Source organism: Sciurus vulgaris (assembly GCF_902686455.1).
Source record: "Sciurus vulgaris genome assembly, chromosome: 8".
Lineage (NCBI taxonomy): Eukaryota > Metazoa > Chordata > Mammalia > Rodentia > Sciuridae > Sciurus > Sciurus vulgaris.
In genome coordinates, this window is record NC_136468.1 from 83,268,331 (window position 1) to 83,280,412 (window position 12,082).

The 12,082-nt window shown below is 41.1% G+C and overlaps 1 protein-coding gene and 1 long non-coding RNA gene across 2 annotated transcripts in view; one reads left to right on the forward strand and one right to left on the reverse strand.

Annotated features, from left to right (window-relative positions):
- Positions 1-1,179, reverse strand: part of LOC306668505 — a 69,564-nt gene extending 68,385 nt beyond the window's left edge. The window contains exon 1 of the long non-coding RNA XR_013765883.1: positions 1,062-1,179. This is a non-coding gene — a long non-coding RNA (uncharacterized lncRNA). The remainder of the gene's footprint in view (positions 1-1,061) is intronic.
- A 54-nt stretch (positions 1,180-1,233) lies between these two features.
- DNAH11 (dynein axonemal heavy chain 11) overlaps positions 1,234-12,082 on the forward strand; it is a 335,620-nt gene continuing 324,771 nt past the window's right edge. Inside the window, 2 exon segments of the mRNA XM_079151923.1 lie at positions 1,234-1,760; positions 3,146-3,289. Coding sequence (XP_079008049.1) covers positions 1,398-1,760; positions 3,146-3,289 — 507 coding nt within the window. The 5' untranslated portion in view covers positions 1,234-1,397.

Consider the following 12,082-nt stretch of genomic DNA (forward strand, 5'->3'; position numbering starts at 1 on the left):
CCTGTAATCCCAGTGGCTGAGGCAAGTTCAAAGTCAGTCTCAGAAACTTAGTGAGGCCCTAAGCAATTTAGTGAAACCCTATCTGAAAATAAAAAAAATAATAATAATAATTAAAAGGAGTCAGAGATGTGGCTCAGTGGTTAAGTGCCCCTGGCTTCAATCCCCGGGACAAAAACTAAAAAACTAAAAACTAAAAATAAATAAGTAATAGTCTCTACAAGTGCCATTGATAGACTATACTGAAATTTCATTTCATTTCAGTATTATATAAACTTTTTTTTTTTTTTTTTTTTTTTTTTTTTTTGGTTTGGTGCCAGGGGATTAAACCCAGGGGCACTTAACCACCGAGCCACATTCTCAGCCCTTTTTATTTTTTGAGACAGGGTCTCACTAAACTGCTTAGGACCTCACTAAGTTGCTGAGACTGACCTTGAATTTGGGATCCTCCTGCCTCAGCCTCCCGAGCGCCTGGAATTACAGGCATGCGCTAGGGCGCCAGCCATGAAGACTATGTTTAATCTAGCATTTTTCTCCCGTACACTTTTACTCCTGAATAATTCTACAAATTTTTGGAACACAAAAATTTACAAAGAGTTTACAAAGAGCGCTATGCATTCTCTTTTGTGAGTAATACCATTCTGGTGTTAGATTGAGGATGGGAATCAGGATTTGGAATACCAAGGTCTTGGATTTTCACAACTCGGAAAGTTGAACGCGAGTTGACTCTTTTCTAGTAATACATGGATTATCTCCAGAAAAGGGAATGAAAGCCCTGGACTTGAGCCCCGAATACGAGTTACACAGTTCCCTTGGGACGTTGTGACTTAGTTCCTTACCTATGAAGACTGACCAGTCAGAGCCTTGACTCTCTAGAGGTCACACGAGCTAATCCAGGTAAAAGTTTCAGCATGGAGCTCCGCCAAGACAGCACTGCTTAATTGAGAGCAGCTAATCAATACTGGACTGTCACTGGGAGCTCCACAAACACGCCAGGTAGGTGAAGGAGTGGACAGCCGTGGAGTGAACGCACTGGGTGGCTCAGACCCAACCAGGATACACACCTCTCCCGCCAGGTTTCCCTCGGCCGCGGACCTCTCCTGTGCTACTGCGAGGCACAGGGCGATCACTCCGCCCCAGTCAGAGGAGGCGGAGACGCGGTCCCCTGGGAAACGGGACGCGTTGCTTGTCCCGGGCCACCGCCTCCTTCTCAGCCTGCGCCCGCCGGACTCGCAGTGCCCAGTCACGCGGCCGCTAAGTAGCAGCTGGTCGGGGCCGAGGGTCTGCGATCGCAAGGCAGGTGGGCACCTCCGGAGGCGCGCTGTGTAGGGGTGCCCTCGCCCACTCCAGACTGGCGCAGGCGTGAGCGCGAAGAGCTGACCGGCCCCGCGTCCCCTCGGATGTACCAAATGGCAGCCCGCGGAGCAAGCCCCGAGACTCGAGGCTTTCGGGAAGTCCGGGCTTTGCGCCAGACCCCAGGGACCGGCCTGAAGGCCTCAGGTGCTGTGGAGTTGGAAGAGGAGGAAGAGGAGGACGAAGAGGAAGTGGCGGCCAGGAAAGCGCGGAGTTTCGCTCAAGACCCGCGAGTGCGCTTTGTCGGCGGCCACCTGGAGCAGATGCTGGGATTTCAGGAGGAGAACTGGAACCAGTATTTGGAAAGTGAGGAAAACCGGCAGGTTCTTGGGGAATTTTTGGAGAGCATCAGTCCTGTCTGCCTTCTGTTCAGCGTCGCCACCACTGGGCGGCTCGCCGTTTCCCGGGAGGTAAGGGGAGAGGGGATCTGCCATGTCGCCCGGCTGGCAAAACGGACACTGGCGGGGAAAGTCAATAGCGGCTCCTTCCCCCCTGCACTCCGAGTGGCGCTTAAAAAAAAAAAAAAAAAAAAATACAGCTTGAATTCTCTAGCCTGGAATCCACAGAACCCCTCTCCTCTCACGTGCTCCCACTTTGCAGTTAAGCGACTGTAGGTTAGTCCTCTACTTTGTAGTTTTCAGTCCTTTTATTCTGATCAAGACCCTCCCGTTGAGCTGGTTGGGATGGGATAGCGCAGGAAAAACAGCGCTTCCTTCAGCTAAGAGGTGGGTTTTTTGTGCCAAATAACTTCTGTCTCAGTCGCTCGTGAGTTACTCTAAGATCATAGCCTTTAAAACATGCGTCGTTTGGTCGAGTTCTTCTAACTTATCTTTGTTTAGTTTGACTACCTGTGAACCACATTCCATTCCCGGGAGAATATTGAGTCCTTTAAAAGGAGCGTCCAGGCAATATGCGCACAACGTGGTGGTCTGTCCTTCCTCTCGCTTTCCTTCTTTTTTTTTTTTTTTTTTTTTTTTTGAATTTATATTGCTTGTCCACTAGAATCTGGTTAATATATCACCTACAAGTGCAGCATTTGTAATTAGCGTTTCTCCTGGGTGAAGAGCTTGGAGGAAGATTCCTGATCTTTAGGTAATCGTGCCTCAGGTGAATGTTGTAAAGTGATATGAGCATCCCAGATGTCCCTAAGATAGTTGGAAAATAGGATCCCAGGCACTAAAATGTGACAGGAAGGTTGCCTGAGGGTTTTGTGCGTTTTTGAAAATCTTTGTTTTGGTATTCTCCTAATTGTAACTTACTATTTAAGAGTGTCAGACAAAAAACAGGTTAGTATTGAGGAAGCTAAATAGTATATTTGTACAGAAATGACTCAGTAGTTGTGAAAATGTTAGAATGTCTTGGTTAAACATTTCTATTCTTTGCCCTGAAGACAAATACAAATAGACTCTTGTGCTTTGTCTTTATCTCAATTTGGCTTATTTCTAACCAAGAGATATTATTTAAAAAATTTTAAGATTGAAATATTGTATGCTCTTTGTTTTAAATGATGAGAGCTTATGGCATATGTTGATTTGCTGTAATTGACATGCCTTTAAAGGTGATATTTCCACACCAAAAATACTGTGAAATTAACATTATAAAAGAACAAAGAAAATTGTATTCATTTTGGAGAACAGGGAAGAACAAGAGAATGACCTTGTTTGTAAAGGTAGGCAAGATGCCAGGTTTTGTTTCGTATGTTAGCAATCTGGCTACAAATTGGATACAGCAATCCTGCTTGTTAACAAGGAAACTATATAGTGAACTTGCATTAATTATCTCACTTTCGTTTCAGATTCCAAGAGATGCAAAACATAAACTTGTTTATATTGCTAAGAAGATTACAGAAAGCGTTGGAGTAAATGATTTCTCTCAAACGGTTTTATTTGGAGAATTACCTGCATCATCTCTTGGGCATATAACTGCTTTCCTAGAGGAGGTACTAGTCAATTTTTAACAGTTGAATTTTTCATTTATCTCCATGACCCTTGAAATTACTTGGCTATTTAAAAGGAAGAACATATAGAAGCCAGCAGTCTCTTTAGCCAGGTGGTTGGCAAGTAACAGCATTTAGATTGTTTCTGTAATGAGCCATTACTGACTCTAATATGCAACAGGTGGTAACTTGTCAGGTCATTCCTCTTCCCTTCTTCCTTACCAAATAATGGAAGTATATATAAATCAACTTGAATTGGCTAGGTTCTTGTGCTTAGTTGTAGATTTTAAACTTCACTTTCAGATAAGATTACATTTGGAAATGGGTATTATCCATTTTTCAGATTCCTGTTAGAAACTAACAGTTTGAAACTTAGTTTCACTTATGTGTGATCATGAAAAAGGTGATGAAAAGAATTAGAAATATCTGTCTTAAAACTTAGCCCCTTGCTATTGTTTGATCTGGAATATCCCTCCAAAGGCCCATGTTTTTAAGACTTGGACCTCAGTTTGGTGCTAAAGATACCGCCTTTAAGAGGTGGGATCTAGTGGAAGGAAGTAACATCATGGGGGCATGCCGTTATAGCAAGCAGATAAGGATGTATAAGGACCCCAGCCCCTTCCTTTTTTTTTTTGCTTCCTGGCTGCCATGAAGCGAGAGAGGCTTTCTCGGTCCCATCTGGCCATGCTGTCCTACCTGTCCAGCCCAAAAGCAACAGGGTTAACCAGCCGTGGACTGAAATCTCTGAAACTGTGGGCCAAAACAAACCTTTCCTCCTTTAAGTTGATTATCTTGGGTACGTTGTCAGAGTAACAAAGATGACTGACACCCCTTTATATCAGAGAAACGTTCTTTAAGCCCATCACTGGCACTTTAAGGTGACTTTGAACCACGTGGGGGGGATATTTTTCTAACCGTCTGGGGATTTTGTTATTAAAGGTAAACTGAATTTTTTGGCCTTGAACAGAGCCCCAGAGTCTTCATTCCTCACCTGATGCCTTTCACAGGCTATCTTTGAGAGTGTAGGTCATAGAATTAGAGCTGTGCTTTTCAAAGTTTACTCACCATTAGGATTACCTTGAGGAACATTCTAACATACCAATGCCCTAGTCTGATAGCAATTCAAAATGTCCGTGGGTGGGCACCAGGTGGTGGTAGTTCAAGTTCCCAGCTGATTCTAATGCATAGCAAGCACTGGGAACCAGTGAGTCAGATACCTGTCCAGAAAGTCAATTACACATTGTTCACTAAATCAGAACTCAGTCAGTCCTGCCAAAGCTATATGGTAGGTTAAATTGCTAGTATGTTTATTAGTGACGATTTACCAGTCTCCCTTACCTCTCTTCCACTTCCGGAGTCTTGCGCTGTCTTCTTGAAAGGAGGTATTCCTTGCTGTCTTCAGGCAGGCCAAGTCTCTTGCCACTAGCTCTAGTACTCTGCCCAGGCTCCCCTTTCCCTGCTCCCATTGACTGGTTTTAGCAGATTATAAAGAGAGGCTGGGAAGAACATTTTCTAGCCTTAATACCTGGAGCAGTTTTTGGTATGTAGCAGATGCTCAAGAAATTTTTATTGAATCTGATGACTTGCTATAGTCATTTGCTTACATTTAGACTACCATTGGCTGGGGCTTAGGAAGGCAAAGCTACACTCTTCATGGAGATTCTCACTCTACCATCTGTGTTTTGCAAGATAGAAAACTCTCAAATCCCTCTAGTCTTTCTCTGACTTTATCTCAGTACCAAGATCTGCATAGAGTATGCCAATAGGCACGTCTATTGGAAACAAAACATTCAGAATTTAGGTTTAATAAGTGGTTTAGAAGGGTCTAAAATGAGCACTGGGCAGAAGAAAAGTAAAGACATCACATTATTATGTGACATTACTTGGTATGTTGCACATGCTCAAAAAAATTTATTACAAGGCTTACATTTGATATGGATGAGACTATAAGGTCTGACTATAGATTTTTAGGTTGAAAGATCCAAGGTTTTCCGTGGCTTAGTGCCCACTATAGTTTACATAATTAGGTGATTAACAGTGTTTTATGATGATGTGTCAGGGACTCCTAAGCTTCTTTCTCCAGCCAAGATCTCCCTTCTGTCTTCTGTACTCCATACTTGGAGAGCCACATGCCTTCCTGACATTTTCACTTGCTGTGCAATTGACCTCTCAAAGTTGAACTTCTGGCCTTCCTCAACCTTCCTTTTCTGGCTTTACTTGTAGTCATGCCCAGATTACTGGAGGAGAATCCTTACAGTTGTTCAAGCCAAGACCTTGGAGTCATCCTTGACTCCGTGTCTCAATGTTCTATCCATTCTGTTAGGAAATTGTGCATGTTCCATCTTCATAATACTTCTGAAATCAGTCCCCTTCTCCCCACCACTGCTTCTTCCCTGGTTCAGTTCACCATTACCACTATCCTATGACTGCTTTAGCCTTTTAAAAAATTTCCCAGTTTCTGTTGCGGCTCTCATTCAGAGCCCACTCCCAGCACAGCATTGGAATGATACTTGCTGCAACACAAACTGCAACATGTCACTTTTCAGACCCTGCCTTGGCTCCTGTTTCACTCACAACAAAGATCCAAGAGCTCATCGCCATTAAGACTTTGCTTTGGTAGCTGCTGGGAATCTGCATTATCAATGTCACTGAAAACTTGATAGAACTATAGGACCTCAGATCCCACTTTAGTGCTGCTAAATCAGCTGATTGCAATGCTTATTAAAAGCTGAAAGCACTTGCCCAAAGTCTGTGATCTGGCCTCTCCATTACTTCTCTGAAGTCATCTCACGGGCTAACTCCTGACCCTTTTGTTAAACACCTCAGGTACACACTTGCCCCAGGGTCTTTGCTCTCACTGTTTCTTCCTCTTTCTCTGAATCCACTCAGCTAACTCCTTCTTGTCCTTGAAGTGCGGAGCTCAAATAGCTCTTTTCACTGAAGCTTCCATCCTAGAGAGGAGGGGGTTTTTTGAGGTGGAAACCAAGGTGAGGCAAAGAGATGCCCAACTCAGCAGCAAAATTAGCATCATAGAAAAGCAACTCCTGCCTGGCACAGTAGCGAATGCTTGTAATCCCAGCAGCTGGGGAGGCTAAGGCAGGAGGATTAAGGGTTCAAAGCCAGCCTCAGCAATTGAGGCACTTTGCAACTCCATGAGATCCTGTCTCTAAATAAAATACAAAATAGGTCTGGGGATGTGGTTCAGTGGTCAAGTGCTCCTTCAATCCCCAGTACCTGGGGGGATTGGGGGAGAAGTAACCCTAAACCAATGCATTAATTAAGATAAAATATTTTTAGTAGTACACCTCTTATTTACTTGGCAAAAGAAGTGAGCCTAATAAAACACACTGATGACCTAATCAGAGTGATACATGTGAGCTAGTGAATTCAGAAGAGATGAATTCAGTAGGAGTGAAAGGGATAATACACATTCAAAGTCATAGCAAAATCCATATTACTTTGGAAAATCTTAAATAATACTAAATATTATATATTTTTACGACTTTGTCAAGTTCCACTTTGCTGCATGTGAAAATGTATTTTTACAAACACAAATTTCCTCCTAGTATCATACCTTTACTGACATTTTTTTTTTTTTTTTTTGAGGGTAGAGTGGATTGCTGGAAACATTGCATTCTTTCTCATTTTTGGCATTAGCAACAAAATCCTCCAGTTTTTTTTATTATTATTATTTGTACTGTTTTATTGGACACTCTTGTTACAGCTTGAATGCAAATTTGGGTTTTAAACTTCCAACTCTTCTCCCTCATATGTCAACAAACACAAGAATTCACACATAGGACAAGGAGAACAGTAACATGACTGCTGCAACTTCTTTTTTTGTTTGTTTGTTTTTCTTTTGTGGTTCTTGGGATTGAACCTGTGGTTTCATACTGCGAGGCAAGCACTCTACCACTGACTATACCCCCAGCTCCTCTGCACCTTTTTGTGTGTTTGTTTTTTAAGTGCTGGCATTCAAACTTAGGGCTTTGAGCGTGCTAGGCAAATTCTCTACCACTAAGCTGCACTCCTAGATCCAATTAATTACATTTTAAAAACAAAACTTTACTACACATTGTACATAAGAAAATATACCCCATGTGCGGTGATTCATGCCTGTAATCCCAGTGGCTCAGGAATCTAAGGCAGGAGGATTGAAAGTTCAAAGTCAGTCTCAACAATTTAGTAAGGCCTTCTCTCAAAATAAAAAATGTGCTAAGGATGTGGCTCAGTGATTGAATGCCCCTGGGTTCAATCCTGGTTACCTCCACCAAAAAACAAAACCCATTACAATTGTATAATAATGATCATTTCTAAAAAAGGAAAGGGAGAAGGTCAGAGAAGATAGTACAAAAGCAATTTATTTTTTAAATGTTTTAAATTTTAATTTGCTGTACATGATAGTAGAATGCATTTATACATTTTGATAGATCATATATAAATGGAGAGTAATTTTATTTTTCTGATTATACATATTGTAGGATCACATTGGTCATGCAGTCATATATGTACGTGAGGTAATAATGTCTGTTTCACTCTACTATCCTTTCTACCCCCATGTTATTTTAACCTTATTGAATAAAGATAATGTAATGCAAAATTTTAAAAATAAAAATGTCCCACAATCCACATTTTTAAAAAATTATTTTTATATGCAGTTTTAGTTATCAATAGACCTTTATTTTATTCATTTATTTATATGTGGTGCTGAGAATTGAACAGTGTCTCATACATGCTAGGCAAGTGCTCTACCACTGAACCCACAACCCCAGCCCCCAACAATCAACATTTTAAACAAAATGTAGGATTAGTAATAGTACTAATCCATACTGGAGTCTGAGGCAAAAGGTAAAGTGAATCCTATCCTGTCCTTATTAAATATTTTTGATGTATTTTTCATGAAAATTTTTGAATTTGTGTGTTTGTGGCATTGGAGAATGAACCCAGGCCCTCACACATGCTAGGCAAGCACTCTACCACTGAGCTACATCCTCAGCCCTTTTTACTTTGAGACAGGTCTTGCCAAGTTGCTAAGGTTGGCTGAAGTTGCAGTTCTCCTGCCTCAGGCTCCTGAGTAGCTGGGTTACAGGTGTGCATCACTACATCTGGAAAATTTTAATGTAAAAATATTTTTTAAATGTTCATTTTGATTACTAAGGTTTTTGGTGCCCTCTTAAATTTTGTTCTCAAGGCAAGTGCCTTATTGACCTTATCCCAGCCCATCCTTGAGTCTTTGCCTCACTAACATGTTCCAATCCCCAGGAACATCGTGTGGCACCTATTAGGAACTCGGGAATTATTTGTAAAAGGAATGGAAGTTAAATGATGTCTAAATGATGTGTTGTTCTTATTAAAGATAAAACACTTCAGCATCAAGATATTTCTTCAGAGCAAAAGCATGTGATATATGGTGTCTGCTTTCCTCATTGGAATTTTTCAGCAACATTTGAAAAGACTAGTTGGAAAATTCTATGCTAATAAGCCTACAGTTGTCAGTCATCTCGTAATTGATACTGATTGCACACCTAGTTGGTGGCAGTTCCTGGACACTTGAGATTAGTAATACACGTTTTGCCTTCAAAAAGAGTGTAGCGGGCTGGGAGTGTAACTGAAAGGTAGAATGTGTGTTTAGTATATGTGAGGCCCTGAGTTCTATCCCGAGCACTGAAAAAAAAAAAAAAAAAAAAAAAAAAAAAAAAAAAAAAAAAAAAAAATCAGTCTAGTTAGGGAGGCAGAGAGATAAACCAACAGCAATATGGTATGGTAGCAGTGGGGGTTAGGAGGGAGTGATGGGAGCCCACTGGCATCATCCCACATTGGAAAGGGTGATGGGGAAGGTGAGGATTCTTGAAGAAAGTGAACATAGGTCTTGGCTTGCCTGGGGAAGTTGCAGTTTTGGTCTTGGCTTGCCTGGGGAAGTTGCAGTTTTCGCCTGTTACAGATCAGTTAATATCTGTTACTTTTAGTGCTTCCTTTTCCTCTCAAAAGCATCCATATTTGAATGCTAAATTATGTGGTCCTTTTAAGGACAAGGAAGAGATAGCTGGATGTAGAAGATGGAGGGAAAGGCGTTCTGGGTATCAGTGTACACACTGGCACAAAGGTGGGGAAACACAGGTTGAGTTTTTAGAAATAATTTATAGCTGGGTTGGGAGGAGAGCTGGGAAGTGGGAGAAATGAGGTTGGAGAGGCTGATAGAAAGTAAAACCTTGTGACTTTTTATTCAGGTGACTGCCCGCAAAGCCCATTTGCCAAACTTAAGTCCTTGTGTTTATTGAATGACGGTAATGGTAGTGCATGTTCTATGGAGGCTTTTGTCAGGTAGTCTGGGTGGCTTAGGCATTTCCTTCCCTCCATTCTGGAGGCTGAGATCAGTGTGTTGGCTGGATAGAGTTCTTGGTCAAGGCTCTCTCCCTAGAGAGAAGTGGGGCAGGGAAGGAGGGAGGGATGGACTTGCTCTTCAATTCCCAACTGAAACAAGATGAATTACCTTATATGTAGCTGATAAAATATATTGTGATAAACAAGCAAACCCCGGGTTTATTTATCTTGTATTTATAGAGATACTTTAGCTGTTTGCCTGAATAACTGCTTTCTAGAGCATGTGACTCATAGTATTTTTTCTTGCAGTTCATAGCATGAATATTGTTTTTTAAAAACTATTTTTAGTTGTAGATGAACACACAATGCCTTTATTTTGTCATATGTGGTGCTGAGGATCAAACCCAGCGCCTCATACATGCTAGGCAAATGCTCTACCACTGAGCCACAACCCCAATCCTGAACATTAAGTTTTAAAAGAACCTGGCCGTGTTACAGAATAGTAGAGTGAAAGTCTGAAACAGGTACTCAGTAAATCAGGAACATTGACACTGAAATTGTTTTCAAACCTGAGTTTTAGGTAAAGCTGTTGGTCTGGGGATTAAGTCTCCAAAGTAGTTTCCTGGCGGGTTCATGCATGTTCATCCCTACAACCTGAGATCTCCATTCTGTTTTCAAAAGCCTGTATTGGACTACGGGCCCCTGGCCTTCCTCAGAGCCTGATTATTGTCATTTCTCTCTGGGGTGCTGGTTCTAGCCCCAGGCAGCACAAACTGGCAGTTTCCCCTAAGCTCCAGGATTCCTTAGTGTCCAGGGATTCTGTGCATCTGTCTGCAGTTTTCTGGAATGCTCACTCAACCTCGGTATTGTAACAATACCATAGCATGGGTGCCTTGTAAACAGTAGAATTTATTTCGTAGCCCAGCATGGTGGCACACACCTGTGATTCCAGCAACTCAGGAGGCTGAGGAGAAGAATCACAAGTTCCAGGCCAGCCTCAGCAACTAAGAGCCTGTCTCAAAGTAGATTAAAACATAAAAAGGGCTGGGCATGTGGCTCAGTAGTTAAGCACCCATGGTCGGGGGATGGGAGTACTATTTCTCATTGTTCTGGGCTGAAAGTCTGAGATGAAGACTAAAGATACGGGCAGATTTGATTGTCTGGCAAAGTGCCTGCTTCCTGGTTTGTAGTTGACACCTTCCAGTTTTGTCCTGTTGAAAGGGACAAATGCGCCTTTTTTATAAGGGCCCACCAATCCCATTCATGAGAGCTGGAGCCATGTGACCTAATCACTTCCTAAAGACCACCCTTTCTAATAGGATCAACTTTAAGGCTAGGATTTCAACACATGCATTTTGAGAAGACATAATCACGGCAATTGCACATGCCTTACCTCACCTCGTCCTTTTATCTTAAAGATTCAAACCAAGTAACAACTTTTCTGGCTAGTCTTCCCTAATATAATTGTGTCCCAGAGTCAGGTGTTTCTTCCATGTTTTTATGTTCATCCTGAACACACCTTTAATTATGGCAATGCTTATGATTTCTGGTACCTCGTCTACCCACTGAGCTTATTGAGCAGGGATTGTTTATTAATCTCCATACTCATAGCTTGACAGGTAGTAGGTACTAAGTAGAAAGTTATAATATCATTGTGGAGAAATTTGTTTCCACATTTAGAGAGATGCTTTAGCACATTTGAAAACAAAAGTGAATTTTGTTTTTTTAGAATATTGTACAAATTGAACATTCTGAACCCCAAAATTGAAAATCTGAAATGCTGCAAAATCTGAAAATTTTTGAGCACCAACTTGATGCTACAAGTGGAAAATTCTATGCTATGGAATTTTGTTTCATGCACACAGTTATTAAAAATAATTGTATAAAATTACCTTCAGCCTACACGAATAAAATGTATATGAAGCATAGTGAATTTTGTGTTTAGTTGTGTGCACCAATCCCAAGATACCTCATTACGTATATTCAAATATTCCCAAGTCTCAAAAACCCTGAAATCAGAAATCCTCTGGTTCCAGGCATTTTTTGGTAAATGAGGTTCAACCTGTATTCTCCACATTAACTTTAAAAAGGTGGAATAACTATTTTCTGAGCATTTGAGCTAATTGAAATTTTATAGTTATAATGTTTAAAATGCATCAGGAAAATACATCATAAAAAAGCATTCAAAATAAATAGTTATTGGAAAGGAGCAAGAAAGCAAAAAGAAACCAACATGATTTTATTATGTAACATATGCTAGGCTCTGAAAATACAAAAAAATACTTTTTAAGGGAGCCTCCACAACTGCTTGGTAAATACATGACTGAACAAGCAACATCATAGTTCTACTACAAAGACCTTACATCTAGTTGATGTCAATTTGGTATTCTAGGATATTTATGAAATTGAGTGGTTTTGTTGCCAATTTGTATGACAAGAAAATCTTTGAAGGAGCACATTGTCTACAAATTAACT